The sequence below is a fragment of the Xenopus laevis genome, chromosome 7S (genome assembly GCF_017654675.1).
Source record: "Xenopus laevis strain J_2021 chromosome 7S, Xenopus_laevis_v10.1, whole genome shotgun sequence".
Taxonomy (NCBI): domain Eukaryota; kingdom Metazoa; phylum Chordata; class Amphibia; order Anura; family Pipidae; genus Xenopus; species Xenopus laevis.
Window position 1 is genome coordinate 106,152,342 of NC_054384.1, and position 24,493 is coordinate 106,176,834.

At 39.0% G+C, this 24,493-nt stretch overlaps 1 protein-coding gene across 1 annotated transcript; it reads left to right on the forward strand.

Annotated features, from left to right (window-relative positions):
* The first annotated feature begins 638 nt into the window (after window positions 1–638).
* LOC108705731 (sialic acid-binding Ig-like lectin 16) lies at window positions 639–24,029 on the forward strand. The gene is made up of 10 exons (XM_041571692.1): window positions 639–738; window positions 5,418–5,801; window positions 6,303–6,596; window positions 7,869–7,898; window positions 8,942–9,199; window positions 15,192–15,233; window positions 15,644–15,874; window positions 17,868–17,970; window positions 20,683–20,782; window positions 23,245–24,029. The coding sequence occupies exons 1-10, from the start codon at window positions 663–665 to the stop codon at window positions 23,410–23,412; spliced, it is 1,686 nt and encodes a 561-aa protein (XP_041427626.1). The 5' UTR covers window positions 639–662; the 3' UTR covers window positions 23,413–24,029.
* The last annotated feature ends 464 nt before the right edge of the window (window positions 24,030–24,493 follow it).

Below are 24,493 nucleotides of genomic sequence, written 5' to 3' on the forward strand. Positions count from 1 at the left end.
CTTTATACATTACATTTTTGGCTAACTAACTATATTAGGAACATTTTTTATTTTGCACAGCCTATCTATTTACCCAGTTTTTATTTTTACACTGAACTGTTCCTTTAAAGTCAATGGGCATCTGTTAATCGTCACAGTGTCTATATTGTCGCTGGCATCTGAACCGTTGCCGGCGTCAAAAAATGTTGACAATTTTCGCTGCAAATTCACAAATTTATTCACCGGCGGCAATGCGGAAATTCGCTGCAAATTCACCCATCACTAGTATGAAGATCTAAATTATGGAAAGATCCTATCCAGCCATGCTCCTTCTGTCCGCCATCATCCAAATGTCCATGTTGTGATTTTAACTTCAATTTCAAATACAATTGTTTTTAAATCTACACCAGTCGTTCATAAACATTACATTCCCCAAATAGTTTTTATTCAAAGGCAATTCAGAGATTTACAAGTCTGATTAATGCATATATATATAGTTGGTCTGTACTGCAGCTCTTGTGTTCACTCATTCCAATCCATTGGTCAAAGTGGATATAGAGGAGAACTGCAGTTCAGTTTATACCCCCATAAGTTCTATTAAACATACTAACTTTTATTTGCATTCATGAGTTTTTTGGTTTTATCTTTTCTAGGTGAAGTAGCCCTTCTGGCAGTATATCAGGATGGGGGTCAGAAGATATTGGTTTTACTGGGAATATCATATTATTCTACTGTCTGTTTTGTCATTGCAGTGGAAGGGTGAGTATGGTTGACTTTTTATTAATGAAATTGAGGACACACAAGGAGTATCAACACTACAACAAAATAGGATTACAGTTGATATTCCCTGCATGGGGTGAGGGGTAACTCCTAAAAAATCCTGAAAGGCTGCTGGGTTTTTATACAATTGAACTGCATTTCAACTTAAATAATGTTTATATCACCTTCATGGTATCAGTTTAACCCTTTTGTCTCAAGCAGTTTCTTCTGTGAGATGTTATATATATCTATCTATATCTATCTATCTATCTATCTATCTATCTATCTATCTATCTATCTATATATATATCTATCTATCTATCTATATATATATCTATCTATTATCTATCTATCATCTATCTATCTATCTATCTATCTATCTATCTATCTATCTATCTATCTATCTATCTATCTATCTATCTATATATATACATGGTCCATAGATCCTCCGCACACCATTACGTTGCAATTACCCAGGTGCTACAAATAAACTGCTGTATTATTCATTCATCCAAGAAGTAGATGCACACTGGGATTTAATAAATATAAAATTTAAACTTTAATTGTCATCTTTAAAAATTGGCCAATGTTTCGGTCTCCACTTAAGACCTTTATCAAGACCAAATTCAGAATAAAAAGACAAGGATTTAAATAGTTAAAACATGTGACACTCACCCAATCGTGTGTAATTGCACCAATCATGTGACTGAAAAGAAAACCTGCACCAAAAAATGCATAGAGAAATCTTTAGAATAAGCAAACAAACACATCACATGGAAAAGAAACATTGATTAAAACCACATCCACTGAGATCGAAAAAGCTTAAACATTGTAACATCAAATACATAGAGACATTATGGCAAAAGAAGTAACCTATTAAGTTTGCTGAGAATAAATATTCACCGTTGATTTAAAAAGCACAGGAGGGAACAGTGTTCATTTAGACCTCCAGGGGCCAAAGTATTGAGTTTTTTTATCCAAAACACCTCCCTCTGTAAAAGAATTTTAGATCTATCACCCTCGCGTCTCAAAGGTGGAACATGGTCTATGGCTATGTACTTAAAAGTGGGGAGCCTATGTCCCATTTCCAGATAATGTGTAGTCTATATATATTTATATATATAGACTATAAGAACACCGGGAACCAGGGGTGATCCGCCAATGAGGCGAGCTGAGGCCCTCGCCTCAGGCGGCAGCGCCAGCTAGGTTTCCAGGGGCGCCAAAAATCAGCTCCTGGTGCCTTTAAGAAGCGAATTTTCAGCTTTTAAACTGTAAATTTGACTTTACTAGGTCGAGAGAGCGCAATTGCACTCTCCGCACTAGCGTTGCTGCCTCCCCACCTGGAAATGTAATCGGGCTTGGGGTGGCGGCATTATTGGAACCGCTTCAGGCAGCAATTACCACAGGATCGGCACTGCTTGGAACATGGACTAAATACTTGGCCTTTGTCCCAACTTAGGGGCAGATTCAGTAAAGGATGAAATGGCTAACACTAGTGACAATTTGCCAGCACAGGGACATCACCTATTCACTAATAAGCGCAGGCGTCTATTCGCTAACGAAAGAGATCGGCATTAGTGTTTGTTCGCACTCTATCAGCAGGCGACTTTTCACTCTGGTAAAAGGGTGTTACTCCGCAAATTCAGTAAAGATTTTACTGAACGTTACCTCTTTCGCCAGATTTGATTTTGCCACCTCAGACCAGGCGAAGTGCTAAAAAGCAGCTGGATCTTCCTCAATCTTCTGTCACATCATATCCTGTGTGCCGAAAATGCATTAAGATACAAAAACGTGGCGACTTTTCCTTTTTTTAAGCGTTATTGCCTTCAAAAGTCCTAACTTGAACTTTTTTTTTGGGGTAACCGGTTTTCTAAAGGACGAAATGGTCATGTCATATATCTATGACTTGGTGTGTGTAGCCAAAGTTCTGTAATATTTCCTGTTTTATCAGATATTCACATGTCAGCTTTTTCTCTTTGGGTCTGTTGCACCAATCATGTATTGTATCAGATTCCAGGTTCCAAACTTTATTCCTCCTGCTATGTATTATTTATATTATAGTTTTATTTCTGGCTTTAGAAAACAAAATGGAATGTTTATATCATACTTACTGGATTTTACTTTACCAGGCTACTGTAGGCAGTATTCCCACCTATGGGTTATCACACCTTGCTTTCTGAAAATGACCAGGACAGAGGTCTTAGAATTAAAATTTCTGGCGATGTAACAGTTTTGGCATCCTCGGCCCAAAGAATTCCTGTCAAAGCAGAGAGGGACGACATACAGTATGTAACTTTAAGGTTCTCATGCTTAGATTGATTGTCAAAGCCTTTCTGCAAGAACTTCAAGACACCAGTTACTGAAACCTATTACAAAAGTTCTTTTTCTTGATTTATCCAAGTCAGGAAAACTTTCCATACCCTCTCATAAGTCTTATTTTTGGAAGACCTTCTGGCAGCTTGATTTCAAACACTGCATCTTAAAACCCTCCTTTATTAACCTCTGCCTTTCAATCTCCCTGCCTTGAGGAAGACCATTTGAGGAGAGGTGTGATTTATCAGACCCATTATTAGTAGGTATCGACTTCATTGATCTTCTTCTAGGTGATCATTTATGAGCACTGAATACCATAGAGGGTACCAAAATCACCTTGGCTAATCCAGCAGAATTGTAAATGCATTGTCTTTGTCTTCCTCTCAGAATTAGAGGAACACATATAAGAGACCTGAGCTCCATCTCTAAGCTAAGACATTCATTCATAGCTCTTGAGGACAAGGAAGTCTCAAAAAGATTTTTACCACTTTTTAATTGTCTGGACTCACTGTCAAATCTATGTCTGGCCACCTACACTGTTGCATGGTATAAAGCATGGATTCCCAACCTTTATTACCCATGAGCAACATTCAGATGTAAAAAAAGTTGGGGAGCAACACAAGCACAAAAAAGTCTCTGGTGTGACAAATAAGGGCAGTGCTTGGCTATTTGCTAGCCCCTATGTGGACTGGCAGCCTACAGGAGACTCTGTTTGGCAGTACATTTAGTTTTTTTGCAACCAATAATTGCCTCCAAGCTTGGAATTTAGAAATAAGCATCTGCTTTGAGGCCACTGGGAACAACATCCAGGGGGTTGGAGAGCAACATGTTACTCGCCTGGCGAACTAATTCACCCATCACTACAGGTAATATTTTCACACCTGTCCGATCATTGAGCCAACTAATATGTATAGTACATGGATATCTGTCACAATCATGAGGCCACCCAATTTTATCTGTACATGTATAATGACTTTTAGATGTACAATTGAAGTGCTGCCAAAAGCTTTACTAGAAAAACCCATAGGTATTTTATTTCCTCCTTCCTCTAAATCAGGGATCCCCAACCTTTTGAACTTGTGAGTAACATTCAGTAGTAAAAGGAGTTGAGGAGCAACACTAGCATGAAAAATGTTCTTGGGGTGTGATTGGGTATTTGGTAGTGGTATGTGGATTGTCAACCTACATTGAGACTCTGTTTGGCAGTGCACCTGGTTTTCCTACAACCAAAACTAGCCTGGAATTTAAAAATAAGCTCCTGCTTTGAGGCCACTGGGAGCAACATCCAAGGGGGTTGGAGAGCAACATGTTGCTCACGAGCTACTGGTTGGGGATCACTGGTATAAAGGAATGTCTCCTGGCAGTGGCATATTGCACTCTTCTCTAATCCAGAACAAGCAGCCAGAGAGAGAGAGACAGGTAGGGATTGCTGTGCGACTTGCCCTTCTAAAGATTTTTTTTTTGTGGGGGGGGGGGGTCGCTGTTGTTACGCCACTATCTCCTAGTTCAAACTCCACTCATGCTTGCTGATCAAGTTGTGACTTAGAAAATATGCCACATTCTACTGTGTATTTTTTAAACACAAAATGCATTTTTATGTGATTGACGCACATTTCAATAAAATTAATGTTGAACTTTAAAAAAATAGATGCGCGTCCGTGTATTAAAATGCATATAAATGCAATACATATGTTGTGAGATGATCAAAAATAGCTGTACACTGTACAGTAGTCAAATGCCCGTGTGCAAGTGCCCAAAAGATCGGATCCGGTTGCACACGGCTGCTGTAAAGCTGCAGTATAGGGATGTAGCGAACTGCCGATTTGGTGTTCGCGAACGCCGTTTGCGAACACCGGCAAAAAATGCGAACGTTCGCGAACAGTTCGCGAACTTCGAACACCCGCTAAAATCGTTCGATTCGAACGATCGAAGGATTTTAATCGTTCGATCGAACGATTTTCATTCGAATCGAACGATCGAAGCATTCGATCGAATGCTTTTCATTCGATCGAATGCTTACAATCGTTCGATTTTTAGCGGTCGAAGGAATTTGAATGGTCGAATGGTCGAACGATTTGTATTCGAATCGAACGCGAACTCAAAATGCGAACGTCGCGCGACGTTCGCGAACATTCGGCGGATGCGAACGGTCGAAGTTCGCTACATCCCTACTGCAGTAACAGGGATTCACCCCATCAGATTCCTGCAGAGTAACATGCACATTGGGATCAAACAACACTGCATGGAATCATGGAAGGGATATTTGAATCTTAGTGAATGTGACAAGCTTGCTAGTTTGTTTTCTGACAAAATGTAATGCATAATAAACAAAGTACTTACGGTATAATGTTTTATATCTGTCACAGGCAGGAATTGTGAGGAACAGACAGAGGCTCTACCAGGGTATAAAATCGAGGCACCAGCAGAGGTGACAGTGCAGAAAGGACTCTGTGTGCTCATCCCCTGTAACTTTATTGTTGGTCCCGGTTATACCTTAACCAAAGATGCCATTGGAATCTGGTATAAAGGAAATAAAGGATATCCCAATGACCCAGTTGCAGCTTCTACTGACTCTCAGTTCCCTAATACAACAAACGGCCGCTTTATATTCACTGGTAATGTGAGTGCAGGAGACTGTTCCTTCTCTATCAGTGATGCACAACCAGGAGATGCTGCAACATATCGGTTCAGACTTGAGGGTCCTGTAAAATTTAATTATCTTCATATCCAGCCTTCTGTATCTTTGACAGGTGAGTGAACATAAAAACACAATTATTACAATTGCAAACTGCCATTTTCTACATAAAGAACCAAACAAATTTAGGACAGAAGTACAGGGAACAGGGAGAGCTGATTATGTCCATCTGTTAAGCTGACAGCAGTAAAACACAATCTCCCTGTGACTGATATTCTTTTAGATTTTAACCCATCTCTGCTTAAGGGCAATGACACACGGGGAGATTTGTTGCACATGTTAAAAATTCAATTGGTGCAAGTTTGTTGACTATTGACATTACTTGGGAGCCCAAGAATTACTGGTAGGTCCAGACTGCTAGTAATTCCAGGGTTCCCTTGTTTCAATGCATTCGCTTGTGCATATTTTATCAGACGCTGAAGGGACGCTTTGCTTCTCACCTAAAGTTTCAAAGGAGCCGCAATAGGTGTAAGCTCCTTCTTGAATATCACCAATGCCCTTTAAAATCAGTTTGATCTTGAATTTAGAATGCCTTTGTGTCTCATTCATCTTGTAGGCCTGAAAGAACCTGAAATATCTCCCACTGGGGATCTGATCGCTGGAAAAGAAGTGACTGTGACTTGCTTGGCTCCTACAAGCTGCCCTGGGCTCTCTCCAAACTTCACATGGGAGGGAAGTGTAAATACAGAAAATGCACAAAGGCATGAATTGCTGCACCAAGATGGGACCGTCACCTACTGGTCAAATATCACTTTCACTCCATCACCGAGACACCATAATTCCTCCTTAACCTGCACAGTGACTTATAAATATGGGTCTGCTAAGAAAAGTATCACCTTGAATGTTGAATGTGAGTTTTTCTATAATCATGTTTTATTATTAAGAAGTGGTTTTACTCACAGTCAGGGCTTCCATGTATTTTTAAAACAGGAATTTCAAGAAGAAAAAGAGATGGGGTGCTTTGCTTCATAGAATTATTAGATTTATGCATTTGGACACTATTATAACAATGTGACTAAGAATAGAGCAGAGTGTTGACTTTCTGTTTATGCCACAAGGCTACGACCCTTGTTATTTTTTTTTTAAAGATTTTATTATTGCATTTTAACATTTAAACAATGATAAAACAAAACAATTAAATGGTAAATGAATTAAAGGCACGCTTTTGCAAGTTTGGGGACGGGGGAGGTCAAGGGGCCATTGCTCATCTTTACTTCACCAAGTTCTGATGCATAATACAGTGGCCAACTCGGTGTATCTCTAGGTAATATTTTCACACCTGTCCGATCATTGAGCCAACTAATATCTATAGTACATGGATATCTGTCACAATCATGAGGCCACCCAATTTTATCTGTACATGTATAATGACTTTTAGATGTACAATTGAAGTGCTGCCAAAAGCTCTTCTAGAAAAACCCATAGGTATTTTATTTCCTCCTTCCTCTAAATCAGGGATCCCCAACCTTTTGAACTCGTGAGTAACATTCAGTAGTAAAAGGAGTTGAGGAGCAACACTAGCATGAAAAATGTTCTTGGGGTGCCAAATAAGGCCTGTGATTGGGTATTTGGTAGCCCCTATGTGGATTGTCAACCATACAACCAAAACTTGCCTCCAAGCCTGGAATTTAAAAAGAAGCACCTGCTTTGAAGCCACTTAGAGCAAGAGGTTGGAGAGCAACATGTTACTCACAAGCTACTGGTTGGAGATCACTGGTCTAAATGGTGCCATCCTTTGTATGAACTACAGTAACTGCATGGGAGATGTAATTTCTTTCAGACTTTTTTCATTTCAACTTGTTACTGAACTTAAAAACAACAAGTAAAACAATAAGAAATTCACTCAATGGGGAAATGCAATTAAAGTTTTAATAAAATGGAGACAACCACTTGTCTTGGTTTACATGCTAGATTGACCCTTCTCCTCCAACAAACATCCACTTCCTACACAAGAATTGGGGTGGCTAAACCCTTCTTATCTTCTTGCTGAAAGACTTCCCTGTGTGTCCACCTCTTATGGCTAAGTCACACATGTTTCTCTGCTGCTGTAAATACACTCTACATACATGAATACACTCTACATGAATGATACTTTAATATGTCTAAATTATTTGTGTTGCAGATCTACTCATCTTAATTATCACTGGTCCAGGTAATATTATATGCACAGATGCTGTTGTATATTAATGTTGCTTTTTGGGGGGCTGGGGGATATTATTTTATGTTAGACAGGAACACAGTAGTTGTGAAACTACTGAGGAAAATTCTTGCCAGCATCAGCTTCGTACAACTCAACCAGTTCGGCAAACACGTTGCTTCGGCAGTGCGAGCATTTCATAGTGAAGATGAGCTAGCGTTCGTTTGTGCCTAGCGAAACTTCGCTTGTGATCTTGAACATAGGTCAATTTGCAGGATATGATGTACGTGATGTAAGATTGAGGAAGATGTAGCTTCTTTTTAGCACTTCGCCTGGTCTGAAGTGGCGAAAACACTGACTAAAGAGGAACATTCAGTAAAATGAATTTGCAGAGTAACGACCTTTCGTAAGAGCGATAAGTCGTCTGGCGATAGAGTGTGAACAAATGCTAGCGACTGTCTCTTTAGCTAGCGAATTGGCGATGTGCCTACGGGTGGCAACGCTGGCAAATTGTCGCTAACGTTAGCTACTTCGTCCTTTAGTGAATCTGTCCCCATGACCCATGACTAGTGATCTCTTCAAAAAACTTATTCTGTTTGGCTTCTTTAGAGTCCAATCACAAACATACATTTTAACTTTACAAAAATGCCAATTGAGATGTTTACTCTGCTAGTAGTGTAACAACAATGCCCCCGGCCACCCACAAATAAAATAACAATATATCAATTTAATGGCCATGAAAACTCATGAAAGGGATTCAAATCGAGGAGAAAAAAACTTTTCTCCAAATCCAGTTGCAGTTTTACCAATAGACTTCAATAGAGTTTTCATGTGATAAACAGTGAGATAAGATCTTCTGAATTGAATTTCAGCTCAAAATGAATCTCGTCCATGAGTTTTCATGTGATAAATATTTTTCTCGCTCAATTTAATCTGGCCCTTTGTTGGATCCAGTCTACAGATGTTGTGTCTGGCCTTATTGACTCATTTTTTTTTTTTTTTTATATATATTTCTTTGTGTCTAATGAAGAGTTTAATTCATTGCTGTACAATCACAGGTGGGACAGGTGAGAGCAGCAGTGTGAGCATTAAAGAAGGAGACTCCCAAGAAATCTACTGTAAAGTGGACAGTAACCCAACAGCCAACATTATCTGGACTAGAGGAAAGAGCCCTGTTGAGAATATCCAGAAGCAGAATGGACAGAATGTGACTCTGTCACTAAGGAATGTTACAGAGAATGACAGTGATACATATACATGTACTGCACAGAACCAACGGGGGAACAACAGTCGCTCTATCAGTGTCTCTGTGGAATGTAAGTTACACTTATCTGATGCAAATCTAATGCTAATGTGCAGTAAGTCTAGCTCATATTTACAGTACAGGTATGGGACCTGTTATCCTCAATGCTCTGGACCTGGGGTTTTCCGAATAACAGATCTTTCCATGATTAGATCTTCCAACCTTACGTCTACTAGAAAATCATGTAAATATTAAATAAACCCAATGGACTGGTTTTGCCTCCAATAAGGATTAATATATATTATATATTAAGGGATACTGTCATGGGAAAAAAAAATTAAGTTAATAGTGCTGCTCCAGCAGAATTCTGCACTGAAATCCATTTCTCAAAAGAGCAAACAGATTTTTTTATATTCAATTTTGAAATCTGACATGGGGCTAGACATATTGTCAATTTCCCAGCTGCCCCAGGTCATGTGACTTGTGCTGTGATAAACTTCAATCACTCTTTACTGCTGTACTGCAAGTTGGAGTGATATCACCCCCCTCCCTCCCCCCCCCATTAGCCAAACAAAAGAAAAATGGGAAGGTAACCAGATAGCAGCTCCCTAACACAAGATAACAGCTGCCTGGTAGATCTAAGAACAACACTCAATAGTAAAAACCCATGTCCCACTGAGACACATTCAGTTACATTGAGAAGGAAAAACAGCAGCCCGCCAGAAAGCATTTCTCTCCTAAAGTGCAGGCACAAGTCACATGACCAGGGGCAGCTGGGAAATTGACAAAATGTCTAGCCCCATGTCAGATTTCAAAATTGAATATAAAAAAATCTGTTTGCTCTTTTGAGAAATGGATTTCAGTCAAGAATTCTGCTGGAGCAGCACTATTAACTGATGCATTTTGAAAAAAAAGTTTTTTCCCATGATAGTATCCCTTTAGTCCATGATTTATTAAACCCTGATGTTGTTAAATAAACAAGTACTTTGAATAAAAAAGTACTCCATCTCAGATCTGCCGAGTTCATATAGAAGACAATGGCAGATGTCCCATTTACAATTGGAAGGTATCATGACCTGCGCTGGGTTTTATACAATAATCCAAACATTTCATGGTCTTCAGGCGATAATCTAAAAAAATCAAATCTGAAAAAAAAACATGCGATTCGGATGGCAGATTTTGCTTTCCTGATTTGCTCTGAGTTTCCAAAAAAGTTGTGTTATTTGGGCGTCAAATACGAAAAAGTTGCAGTATTCAGTATGAAATCAAAATAGTTGCAGTGTTTGGAGTCTTTTTTCAAGTCTTTATCAAGTTTTTTCCCATTCAAGAATTTTTTGGGAAAATGTATGTATTGATAAATAGGGGGAGAAATCCATGCGGGTTTGGTCGGAGTAGTTTTCAGAAAATTGTGAGAACATTTCAGATTTTGATAAATAACCCCCCTAGAGTGAGCTCATGCCCCACTACTAACCACTTACTACTCCTAAAGAAAACAACCTACTAGCTTGTCTGGCCAGAACAATCTTCAGTCCTGCCTGCTTGAAATTCCTACAAGCTCCTATAAGCTCCTGCACCTCCTTATATAGGCTTCTGTTGGGGGAAATTCCCCTGAAAACCAAACTTAAAGGGATACTGTCATGGGAAAAAAATATTTTTTCCAAAATGAATCAGTTAATAGTGCTGCTCCAGCAGAAATTCTGCAATAAACTCTATTTCTCAAAAGAGCAAACAGATTTTTTTTTTATATTTAATTTTGAAATCTGACATGGGGCTAGACATATTGGGGTCCGTTTACTAAAGTGCGGTAAGTTTCCCCTGAGAATATTTTTCCAGCCAGAATATTCGCAGCGACTAAGTTTACTAAACAGCGATGCGCTCAGAAGTCATTGCGATCACTTGCGGTAACTACGTTAACAAACCAGCTTACGTTAGCGGTAATTTTAGCGAGTTGCGAATTTTCTGGCAGCAAATTACGTTTTTTGGCAATATTTATGCTATAAAATAGTCTTGTTTTATGGCGGTTATTATGGCAATTTTTACTGTGACATTTATGACCAGAAATGCATCTTCAAAACTTATAAACTTTATTAACTGATGATTATACCATCCAACAACATTACCAGAGTAACACCAATCAAACATGTCTGCATCATATAAACCCTTCTGCCAATAGAATCATAGGAACAAGAAATGATACCAGCCAATCTCTTTGCTTCATAGAAATGCACAGTTTAATGTAGCCAATCACAATGAAACCAAATGCAGAGGCTGACGAATCCTTGGACTGTGATACCCTCTGCCAATAATTCGCCTCTGATCTGAAACAGAAAGAAGCAGAAGCCAAAACATCCTGTCAGCAATAGCTACAGATCTCTCTTCTGTCAGCAAAGAATGATGGGTAAAAAAAAACAAGTATTATGGGATATTTCCTGCTCCTTGAGAATTTTCTGGCGAAAAAATACTTTTACGCCACTACATTGGTGGCGGTAAAATTTTGTGAATATTCTTGCGTAAATTTTGTCTTTTGCACATTTGACTGTTTAGTAAACCAGGCGTTAATGTGTATGTGGAGTTATTTTCAGCGAATGCGATAACTGGCGAAAACGTATTTTTGCGCAAGAAAATTCACAAATTTATATTTACCGCAGATTCATAAACTGGCGAAAACATATTTGGTGCGCATATTTTTACCGCGCTTTAGTAAACGGACCCCATTGTCAGTTTCCCAGCTGCCCCCAGTCATGTGATTTGTGCTCTGATAAACTTCAGTCATTCTTTACTGCTGTACTGCAGTCATATCACCCTCCCTTTCCACCAGCAGTCTAACAACAGAACAATGGGAAGGTAACCAGATAACAGCTCCCTAACACACCTCATTTCACTCCTTCTCTTTGAAAATCAGACATGACCAGCTTAAAGGGTGGGAAGTGCTGCCCTCTGCACCTTTCATTGGTTTAAAAATTGGGGCCATGTCCAGTGCTCAGTGTTGGTGGGTGCAAAGCAGTCCTGTCCTTACTGGCACACATAGGAGGTTATTTACTAAAGTCTATTTTTTTCTGGTCAGACTTTCAAAGGGAAAAACATTTTTTTCTGGTCAGACTTTTAAAGGGAAAACAAAGCCACACATTTTTCATATTTTATTAAACCCTGATGGTTTTAAAAGTCTGAATAAAAAAGTACTCCATCTCAGACCTGGGTTTTATTCAATAATCCAAAGTTTTCGTGGTCTCCAGGTCAAAAAATGGTACCATTTGGTTTTTCAACGATTTTATGGAGTCTTTTCCCGCACCAGATTTTTTCGGAACCATGTATTGATAAATAATCCCCATAGTGTTGAGAGAAAGGGTGCCTACACACCTCACACCCCCTGTATTTATGGTGGTGGCTAGTGATGGGCGTATTTATTCGCCAGTCGCAAATTTGCGCGATTCACGAAACGGGCGCGAAAATTCATTGGCGTCAAAAAAAATTGTCGCCGTTTCGCAAATTTGGCGGGAAATTCGTGTATTTTTCGGCGAAGTGAATCGTCGCCCATCACTAGTGTTGGCCACATTTCAACTAGCGTGGAAGACTGGGAAGACTTGGTTCTCTATAAATACCGGTTCAAAACCGCGGAGGATTGTGCCTCTTTTTGCACTTTGCTCCCTGGATTCCATGTCATTAATGACCCATCAAAAATGTTGCTTTTGTTTTCCTTTGGCCACTGAGTTAATAGTTTCAGGTCATACTACCTTTGCCTTTATTCTAAAGTGATTTATACACTAAGGATAGTGTCGCACTATTCACGCTGGCAGAGAAAAGTCTTATCCACTGCCTCACACCCTGTCTTTGTTCTCACATGTACAACATCGAATTGTCAGTGCAGGAGGCAGATTGTGGCACAAAAATATATACTTGCTTGTTTTTGCATCACAATCCGACTTGTGTAATGACTGGTAGATGCTGTGTCTGAGCATAAAGTGGGCCTGTGCTTTAATCGCCACATAATTAAGGGTAACGAGTTAAGGCACACTTATCTTCTTAATGGACAAAAGTGATGCCAGGAAGGCAAATAAAAGCCAATACTCAGTTGCCGCTCAGGTTATCGGAGACACAGATTGCCATGACTTCATTCATGAAAGGCAGCCAAAGTAAATAAAGAATCCAAAGCAGGTTTAATCTGCAATATCAATATAAAGACAATGCAATATCTGTGCCTTGGCAGTGTAACTCATGCTTTGGGAATTTAATATGATGGTGTTTGTTTCACATTGAATTACACTTCTGTGCAAGCAGGAAAGTCACTACAAAATGTTTTTCCCCAAAGCTATGCTATTTACAACTCTATTATACTGTTCCTTTCCTTTAATAAACAGTGCAAATTGTTTCCTGACACAAATGAATAATGTTTATTTACAACCAGGTAACAAGGTGCAAAGCACAAAAAACAGGATCAGAAAACATTTGCCTTGTGCTCAGTGCCCAGCAACGTATAAGCGAATTGGTCTCATGTTTCCAAAGAGTCTGATCCTACATGAATGGAGCTAGACCAATTTCTATGAAGAATTTAACTCATTCATTCCCATGAACTGCAAATGTGCATACACAGAATGGGGGTCTATTTATGAAACTGCAACTTTTTCAGATTTGGTTTTTTCGAGGCCAAAAATCCAAGAAAGTTGCAGGAAAAAAGTGACTTTTTATGAATTTATTATGTGATAAAGCTATAATTCCGAATATGAAAATGCTACAACTAAAACCTTTTAAATTCATTAAGAAGTAAATAGCTGATGTCCCTTTTACAACTGGAAGCAGGACTGGGCCAAGCCGATAAGGTGCCCACAACAACCCATCAGCCTCCTCCCCCCCCACACGTGCACGCACGCTCAAAAGCAAACTTGCCCGTACAGCTCAGGGGAGAGTGACAGAGGGGAGGGATAGAAAAGGAGGGGAGGGAGGGTAGAATGGTGGAGGTGAGGGAGAGGAGAGCGAACTAGGTGAGGGAGGGGAGAGAGATGGAGGGGATGGAAGGAAGAGAGACAGAGGGGAGCAAGGGGAGAGTGACGGAGGGGAGGGAGGGGAGAGTGACCGAGGGAGAGCAGGAGAGGGAAAGAAGGGGAGAGCAGTGGAGGGGAGGGTGGGGAGAGCAACAGAGGGTAGGGAAGGGAGAAAGACAGAGCGTATGGAGGGGAGAGAGACAGAGGGGATGGAGGGGAGAGACAGAGGGGATGGAGGGGAGGTGACAGAGCAGGGGGGGAGAGGGGGGGAGTTATAGGGGGTAGGGAGGGAAAGTAAGGGAGGTGAGAGAGAGGGAGGGAGGGAAGAGTGATGGAGGGGAGGGAATCGAGAGAGATAAAGGGGAGGGAGGGGAGAGAGATGGAGGTGAAGGAGGGAGGAGTTACAGAGGGCAAGGAACAAGGACTAGGGCTTGGCAGAAGACATTTGAACAGGTACCTGCCCAGCTCCCCCTATAGTTGTGCCCTTAACAGATGCCTCTTCTGCCTACCCCTAGTTCCTGCCCTGACTGGAAGATCTTTCTTTGATTCATGGTTTAAGAGGTTTTCAGATGTTTTTGATGCTGGCTTTTGTGCAACAATCCGAAAAAGCCATAGGTATTGTGCAACAACTGAAAACGTTTCTGCCACTTTTCCTGTTCCTACTTCAGATAAATTTTTAAAAATTTCATGACATCTGTGCTTTTAGAGAATGTGAGTTTAGTCGTAGTTTCAAAAACCTACAATTAAACCTTTAATAAATAGGCCTCCATGCATATAACCATTAATATCAGGATTACTGATAAACAGGGTCATTTTAGTGCAGTGAACAAATTGACATTTTAAATACAATTTTAATGTTTTTACCCACAATGCAGCATCCCCCTTTGAATTTCAGCATTATTAAGGTCACCAGTGGAAGCTGCACATTGTATCCAATGCTTCATTCAAATTAAGGAATTCTTAATTTATTTTGTATCACTATTAAAGTATATTTGCTATTGTATTACAATTCCAGCTAAATGATGAAAATTTGTGTCTACTGCCAAGTGAAGTTTTTTTAAAAAATCTATTTTTTGGTTTATATTTCAGATGCACCGCGGCAGACAATCATCTGTGTACAAAAGCTGGAAGGTAATAGCGCAATGTTTTCCTAGAAAAATAAAGACCAGCTTCATGGTGCACTAAACGCATAGTTTAAAGGCACCTCACATATACTTCTTTCCTTTAGAGCTAATACTGTTATGGGATAATGGATCCCATAACTGTAACTACAGGTATGGGATCCATTATCTAGAAACTCATCATCCAGAAAGCTCTGAATTACAGTATTGCCATCTCCCATAGACTCCATTTTAATCAAATAATTCAAATATTTTAAAATTATTTATTTTTTCTCTGTAATAATAAAACAGTAGCTTGTACTTGATCCCAACTAAGATTCAATTAATGCTTAAACTCCAGGTCCCAATCGTTCTGAATAACAGGTGGTTCCAAACCTGTAGAAACACCTCCTCCTCCTTTCCAATTTTTGATCTTTTCAGGTTGCCTTCCTGTAGGAAATGTTACTGTTCCAGATGGATCTTCACTGTCCTTACATTGTGAGGCTAAAAGTAACCCCCAAGCAACATTTTCCTGGAGTCAGAATGGTTCACTCAAAAAGATTTCTGGAAACGATGTGCTGAATGTCCAGGTTACAGCTAATATTGAATATACATGCCAAGCTGAAAATAAATATGGACTATCAAATAGTTCCATCATTATTATTGCCACACGTGAGTATAAACAAGAACTGTCACCTCATATTAAGCATGTGTATACATAAAAACACACACACACATATATATAAATGTAATCCTATTTTAACCCCTTCATGTATTATAGGATATACATCTTTAATAGCTTACAACACACAGGTCCTGAATCCCTTTGCTAAATGAAAGGGTACTGGGAATTTCTCTCTATGGCAGTGCCTCCACCTAGTGGGATTTGGTAATACACCTACATGTGGCCCCACTAGGAACAAATTATTAACCACACCAATTGCAATAAACAATGTAACTTTATATAAGGTAGTAAAATGTTAAAGTGCAATTGCATCTCAATAATACCCCTTCCCTGGGGGTACTGTGTGGCAGTCCCAATCCTGGTACAGTCTCTCCCAAGAAAAGATCCACACTCCACCCCTGGTGGACAAGAGAGTCACAGTACATTTTCCCCAAGAGCTCTTAAACTTTCCCCAGGTAGCGCTACCTGCCAAAATTCCTCTCCAGATGGACAGAGGTAGTTGCTCCCATGTAACAGGCACACAAACAATGCCTGTTCTTAAACAGGGGACACGCACTGGAGCCTTTATATATTCTCCCACAGGAAGGCTCACCAAGGCTCTCACAGAGCTAGTTCAGGCATCCACAGCATCTTGATCCTCAAGCAAGGCTACCAAGCTATCCTAGCTGAGCAGGTAACGCTTCTTTTAATCTCCAGGGAACAGCTCACAGCTAGGGTTGCCACCTTTACTGGAAAAAAATACAGGCTTTCCTATATAATTACCTTTTTTCCCTATTAATAACATTGGGATCAACCATCATTTTTACCGGCAAGGCCGGTAAAATACTGGCCATGTGGCAAACCTTCTCACAGCACAAAGTGTAAGCACTCACAGTTTCTCCATTGCCTCCAAGCTCTAAACCCTCCAGGGTTGAGATCACCAAGCTTGGTGTACCCCAAGCCCTCCAGAGCCTCTCAGACTCCTTAGGCCCCTTACATTTTTTCAGCAGTTCATTCACTTATGGCTGAAGTGAAACTGAAAGTAGCACTGAGCACATGGCAGATCAGCTTTTTATACTCTTAACAGTAACACCTTCTGGCCAAATCTGGAATCTGCCAGGGCTCACTGCACATGGGACAAAGGACTTACTCTCCCTCCCAGATCCAATTTAAGTCCAACACTTAGCTGGGCACAGCAGGGGATTTCATAAATAAATATACACCACTCAGTGAAAGAGGTAGGTTGCAGTTCTTTTAGTATACGTTGCAGTTCTGTGGCACCAGGAGACATAAAATGAATAAGGGGACCTGTGAAGTAGTAATATCTATTAGAGGGCTAGATATTTTGACTAGTGCCTAGGAGCACAGAAACTCAGTCTCGTTGTACAAACACTTCTTAGATCTTCTTCTGTGCCACAGAATAAACAATTAGCAGCCAGTTAGGAACCACAGGTCCCCATGTGATCAATAAGACATAATGAAACTTTTATTGTTGGTATTTTCTGAGGTTAGATGTTAAAAGTGGTAGCATGGTGCCACTCATGTTAGGTGAACCCTTGGTATATAAAAGGGAGGTGACAATTCAGCATTCTTTTCTGTAAAACTCCTAGTTAGTACGGAAGAATGTAGACCTGTGACATGAGGCTGTATAAAGGATTAATTATCAAAGGTTCTCTAGAAGCACACAGTAGCAGTAGCTTAATTCTTAGTGTATTAATTCTTCTTATTCTTGATAACATCATACACTATGCTGGAATTTGTAGCCCAGCAACAGCTCAGCAAAGCATAGCGAAAACTGTTTAGTATCCCTTTATTGTATAAACTTTAGCACCTGAAATGTATTTTTCCTCATTCATAAATGTAATTGATTTGTAACCTTGCATCTGCTTGGAACAGCTCCCAAAATGATGTCCGCCTTAAATCATCTGCTGTGTAGTGTTTAGGCAGATGTTTATTTTCATATGGTCATTAATCTGTAATAAAAACCCCTTTCTTTTTCAGCTGTACAAAAGCCTCAGACAAATTTCCTCATTGTTGGACTTTGTATTTTATTTCTTACACTTGTGGTGGTAATAGCGGTGTTTGTGTTCAGATGGATGAGAAAGTGAGTTTTCAGTTATTTATTCCTTTATCATATTAACTCTTCCAGGATTGGTGCTTTGAACTAGATGGATGAAAGGTCCTCTTAAGTCATTCTGTTGTGAAGAAACATAAAGTACATCCAAGAATCATATTGCAGCAGGACTACAGAAGTCAAAAAGGATTATCTAGAGGCAGAACAAAGTCATAGGGGAATATTTATTAAAGAGTAGGGATGGGCAAATTTTTTTGTCTTGTTTAGATGCAAAAATGACGCCCATAGACTTGTATAGCGTCCTGCGTCCAAAAAAAAGACGCATGTCAAATTTTTTTGACGCCCATATATTTTAATGGGCGTCTGTGACATTTTTGGTGAAACGAAATGGGTCAAATTCACCTATCCCTATTAAAGAGCGAAGTTAGAGATTACTTCTTCTAGAGTGAAATTCCGCCACTCTCCATTCATTTCTATGGGATTTGGACCTCCTAGGATCCACCAGAGAACCTGACATTGAGGGCCAAGTTATATCACAAGATTTAGATGTTGACAGTGCGACATGACAGTGAATCATGTAGACCTATGGCAAAATTGAACTCAATGCGTTTAGCGAATGTTCGCTGTTTTGTTAATTATTTGGTAATTATTTGTATAAAATGGAGTAATTTTAATTAACAGGTTAAAATGCCTGAACTAGAACTATCCAAATTAGTAGGTTATATACACCTCAACATTTTAGCTTCTGCTGGTCAAGGTTTTTTATATAGTAAATAAAGTACCCCCTCTTGTAAAATATAAGGATATTATAAGTTACCGAGGAGTTTCATGACCATATAAAAACACGAGACCGAAGGCCGAGTGTTTTTATACAGGTCATGGAACTCCAAGGTGCAGAGCCGGCCCACGCTGACCAGGCGCCCTAGGCAAGCCGGGCAGTCATGGCGTCGGCTTAGTGTGCGCATGCGCAAATTGGCGCTCGCGTGCACAAGCGTGAATTGGAGTTCGCGTGCATGCACAGAATCTCTAAAATGGTAGAAAAAGCACAGAGAGTCGGCAGAGGAGGGAACCGGACTTGGGGTAGGTAAGAGAGGAGGTACGTGCCTGGCGCCCCCCCCCAGCTTTGAACCCTAGTTACGTGCCCACTCTACCCCTAGTTCTGGCCCTGCCGAGGTGACTTCCAATATCCTTATATTTTCCAACAAGGGGTACTTTATTTATTAGAATGTGTGTGTATGGGATATGTTATCTGGAAACCAGTTATCCAGAAAGTTCCAAATTACGGAAAGACTCCCATAGACTCCATTTTATCCAAATAATAAAATTTTTTAAAATGATTTCCTTTTTCTGTGTAATAATAAAACAGTAGCTTGTACTTGTTCCCAACTAAGATATAATTAATCCTTATTGGAGGCAAAACCAGCCTGTGGTGTTTATATAAGGTTTTCATGATTTTCTAGTAGTTTCCAAATGAGAAAGATAATAGCCGGAGAGCACCTAATTCTTCAATTAAAATTTCATCTCTTTATTAGCAGAAATACCTGCACAACATGTTTCGGCTACATCGGCCTTCATCAGGGGCATAAAATACAGTGATACAAGAAGCTATTTAACCCCTCACCAACAACTACATACCCGCTCCACAGTCTGACCAGGTAGGTACATACATATTAGAAATAGTAGTACTGCCATCTTGTGGCCTACTAGTAATTAGCACCATCAAGGAGTTGCAATTATATTGTAACAAATAAAAACATATTGACACATTGTATACAAATATTTGTAATAATAACAAAGTATTCTTCTACCAGTATCATGTCATTCTCAGTATTATAAGTACGTTATAGAATGACATGATACTGGTAGGAGAATACTTTGTTATTATGATGGTGCTAATTACTAGTAAGCCACAAGATGGCAGTACAGGTATAGGATTCCTTATCCGGAAACCCGATATCCAGAATGCTCTGAATTACGGAATGTAGACTCTATTTTATCCAAATAATCCAAATTTTTAAAAATGATTTCCTTTTTCTCTGTAACAATAAAACAGTAGCTTGTACTTGATCCCAACTAAGATATAATTAATCCTTATTGGAACCAGCCTATTGGGTTTATTTAATGTTTAAATTAATTTCTAGTAGATTTAAGGCATGAAGACCCAAATTACAGAAAGATCCGTTATCCGGAAAAACCCCAGGTCCCGAGCATTCTGGATAACAGGTCAAATACCTGTACTACTATTTCTAATATGTATGTACCTACCTGGCCATACTGTGGAGCGGGTATGTAGTTGTTGGTGAGAGGTTAAATAGTTTGTTGTATCACTGTATTTTATGCACCTGATGAAGGCCGATGTAGCCGAAACATGTTGTGCAGGAATTTCTGCTAATAAAGAGATGACATTTTAATTGAAGAATTATGTGCTCTCCGACTATTATCTTTCTCATTTGGAAACAATTGTACTCCAGCACGGGGTTTGCAGCTCGTTGAGAAGCATACACATATACTGATGATTGCATAAAGGACTACTCTGTTTATGGTATGATTTTCTAGTAGACTTAAGGTATGAAGATCCAAATTATGGAAACATCCTTTATCCAGAAAGCCTCAGGTCCCGAGCATTCTGGGTAATATGTCCCATACCTGTATATTTAAATAAAATGTAACACTGGTCTGCTGTTTATTTCATACTTGATGTTATTACTAATTCACTAAAGCCTTTTTATAATTTTGTTACAGGAAAAAAGAATTACAGGAGGACAAAACTACGACAGAGATGCCTAAAAGTGATGGAGATATGGTTTACAATAATATAGAGATTATACAAAGCATCAGTAATGTAAGTGATAATATTGAGTCTCATCTATAATTATCATTGTACATGTGAGTGTCCTGGATTTGTAGTAATGTTCTGCAACAGATATTATCAGATAAGGTTTCTATCACCAAAAAGCTCAGTCCATGTCTAAAATTTTTGGAAAGGTTCACCATTAGCCACATATTTCTCCTACCGTATTCCCCTACTTTTGCACACATTGAGGGGCAGATTTATCAAGGGTCGAATTTCGAAGTGAAAAAAATCGATAGTCAAAGTTTTTTTTTTGTTTAAATTTAGCTGTTTTCGATCGAATTAAAATTGTTTGATCGATCGTAGAAATCGTTAGAATCGAACGATTTAATCGATTGATCGAACGATTTTCAAAAAAAAACTTTGACTTCTAAAAACGTAGCCAAATGTTGGCTATAGGTTCTAGGATGTCCCCATAGGCTAACATAGCAATTCGGCAGGTTTAAGGTGGTGAAGTTTCGAAGTCTACATTTTTTAAAGAGACAGTACTTCGATTTTTGAATGGTCGAATATTCAAAGTATTTTCAATTCGAATCAAAGTCGAATTTGGCCTATTCGATGGTTGAAGTACCTAAAAATTACTTCGAAATTGGAAGTTTTTTAATTCGAAAATTCACTTCGACCTTTGATAAATCTGCCACTGAGAGTCATTATATTTATACATATTTAAAATGTGTACAGGTATAGGATCCATTATCCGAAAACCAGTTATCCAGAAAGCTCCGAATTACGAAAAGGCCGTCTCCCATAGACTCCATTATAATCAAATAATCCAAATTTTTAAAAACCATTTCCTTTTTCTGTGTAATAATAAAACAGTAACTTGTACTTGATCCCAACTAAGATATAATTAATCCTTATTGGAGGCAAAACCAGCCTATTGGGTTTAATTAATGTTTAAACATTTTTTAGTAGACCTAAGGTATGAATGTGAAGAATTGCTGTAGAAAATCTGCAGTGACCAAAAAAATGATCGCCAGTTAAAATTGGCACACACATAAAAATTGTCGAGCGTCAAAATGATTTGGATGCCCATTGACTTTAATGCATTTGGACAAAAAAAGTTGCACGTATGAAAATGGCCAATGGTGCCAAAATTTCGCATTTCAAAAATATTTGGATGGCCATTAACCAATGCGTTTTGAAAATATTGCCGTTTGGCACATTTTTTTGGAGTTTGAAAAAATTTTTGGCGAAGCAAAATGGGACAGATTTGCCCATCACTAATGCCATTATAAAGCAGTTGTTGTCAAATGTTTTGGATAGTGATGGGCGAATATATTCGTCAGGTGCTAATTTGCAGCGAACTGCAGGGAAAATTCACCGGGGAAATATCCGCTGCGTCAAAAAAAAAATAGGAGAGTGTCAGAATAGTTGCACGCATAAAAATTGTCATGCGTCAAAACTATTTGGACGCCCATTGACTTTAATGCATTCAAACAAGATAGGCGCGTATAAAAATTGTCACAGGCATTGAAATTGATGCGCGTCAAAATAATTTTGATGCCCATTGACTTCAATGCGTTCTGCAATTTTTTCGTTGTTTCGCAAATTTCACGGGGAATTTAGCAAATTTTTTGGCGAAGCAAAAAGGGACAAATTCGCCCATCACTAGTTTTTGATTCAAGTCCCCCTTAATGTTGCATCTTTTTTTTAAGGCCCCCCTGAAAGTCCAATTTTTGTTGAGAGCACCCTTAGCTCATGAAATGGGTACAGATATCATAAACTATTCGTTTATCAGTCATTAAGCCATAGGATAGAATTATGATTTTTTTATTAATGACCTGGAGTGGGATTTGTAAGTACTGTCTCTATTTTTGCTTAGATCACTATTAGTGATGGGCAAATTTATTCGCCAGGCACAAATTCGCCGGCGTCTGCTTTTTGACACTGGCATCTTTTTTTTTTATGCCGGCACATTTTCGCTGGCCGCTTCGCAAATTTTTTGCCATTTTGCGGGAAAGTCACAAATTTTTCAGCGAAGCGAAATGCCCCAAATTCGCCCATCACTACCCACTATTGGTGTAAAACTATAAGTTCCATGCAAGATGCTGCCACTTTGTAGATGGATTTGACTTAATTGGAGGAGCAATCTAGAACATTAGGTTCAATGTTAATAAAGGTTATGCATTCGAATTAGCAAAGGAATTGGGGATTTAAAAATCCCCAATCATTCATTGGCCACTAAAAAAACAAAGTGATGCCTTCAATAAAAAGGGCATTAGCTGTAGGTTTGTAAACATAATTTTGCCTGTTTGAGAACCAGTGCCGTAGACAATCGAGTAAATAGAAGCAAAGGAAAGAGGAGCACTTGTAAGATATTTCCTCAGTATTTGATATTCACTGTACAATAGTTCTTGTTTATCATTATTTATCATGTAATAAAGCTCAGTACAAGCACTGTATGTTATATCCAATATAGTCATACCGAAATATGAATTGAATTTCTGCAGGACTTCTACATGGACACAGAGGAAACAAAACTGGATAAGGAGGATTCTGATTTGTATATGAACAATGAAACAGAGGTGCAATATGTCACCCTCGATTTCTCAAAAATAAAACCAAAGGAAGCTCCTCAAATGGAGAACATTATATATTCTGAGGTCAAACGCAAGTAACCCTGGACATACTGTATACTGATAAAATGCATGGATGAAGAAGAAAAGCTGAGTCTGAAACAGCTACGTAAATCATGAAAAATCTATGGTTTTGAGTTGCACAGGGCAATCGTCTAAAGAAATAACAAATATATATATATATGTTGTCATTAAAACAATCAACAAAAAGTGGGTTTGGCACAATCTTGCACTGAACAAAGGTATATTGTGCCATCAATGTAACCGAGGAGCTGACATTTGATATATTTGGTTATATACTGGTTGAGATATTTAGCAAGGAAAGCTGCCCAAAATACAGTTCCCTCTCAAAGACATATACGTAAGAAATGTGAACTGCGGTGGTTACTGGATAAACATATGAAAAACACTTAATTCTGGTATTTCCTTGTGGCACTGAGCACCTCAGGTGTGAAACTTTAACTTTAAGTCCTGAGGGCCAAGGACTGACCCAAATCAGTTTATAAGGCTATTTATGAATAAATATGAGAAGGAATATTTGTGTTTTTATTTCAGGCAGTTGTGAAAAAGCAAAGTTGTGATATTTAATGACATAAATGTTAATACTGAATGCATGAATAATAATCTCTTTTACGTGATTAAAACTATGCACGTGAGTGTTGGACCATACTTTTTTGTATAATGTTTTTATCATACAAATCTATAAATATTATTTCTTGAGCTTAAACATATGTAGTCCTTGTGCGTTAGATAATTAGAATAACAGAGCACAGATAATATATTGAACAATAATGTAGGAGCCCTGGAACTGCTTAGAAAGCTCATACTAAATGAAGAAGGAGACCGCTGGCAACTTCACAGGTGCCCTTTTAGGGTCCCAGAACTTTCAGTAGTGGAGCCAACACAGAACCTCAACCTCGAAGGCCAACAACAAGCTAAAAGTCAGGGCAGGCAGCAATCAGTGGAGTCAAGGCCAGTTAGAGGTCAAACCTGGGAATCAACAATAAGAAAGGCTTAGGGATGGAACTGTATACACAGAGATAGCTTGGGCAAGGATAGGGCACATGGAAGTGACATCACAACCCCACAACAAATGGATCCGGATCCGGTGATTGTTGCTCCA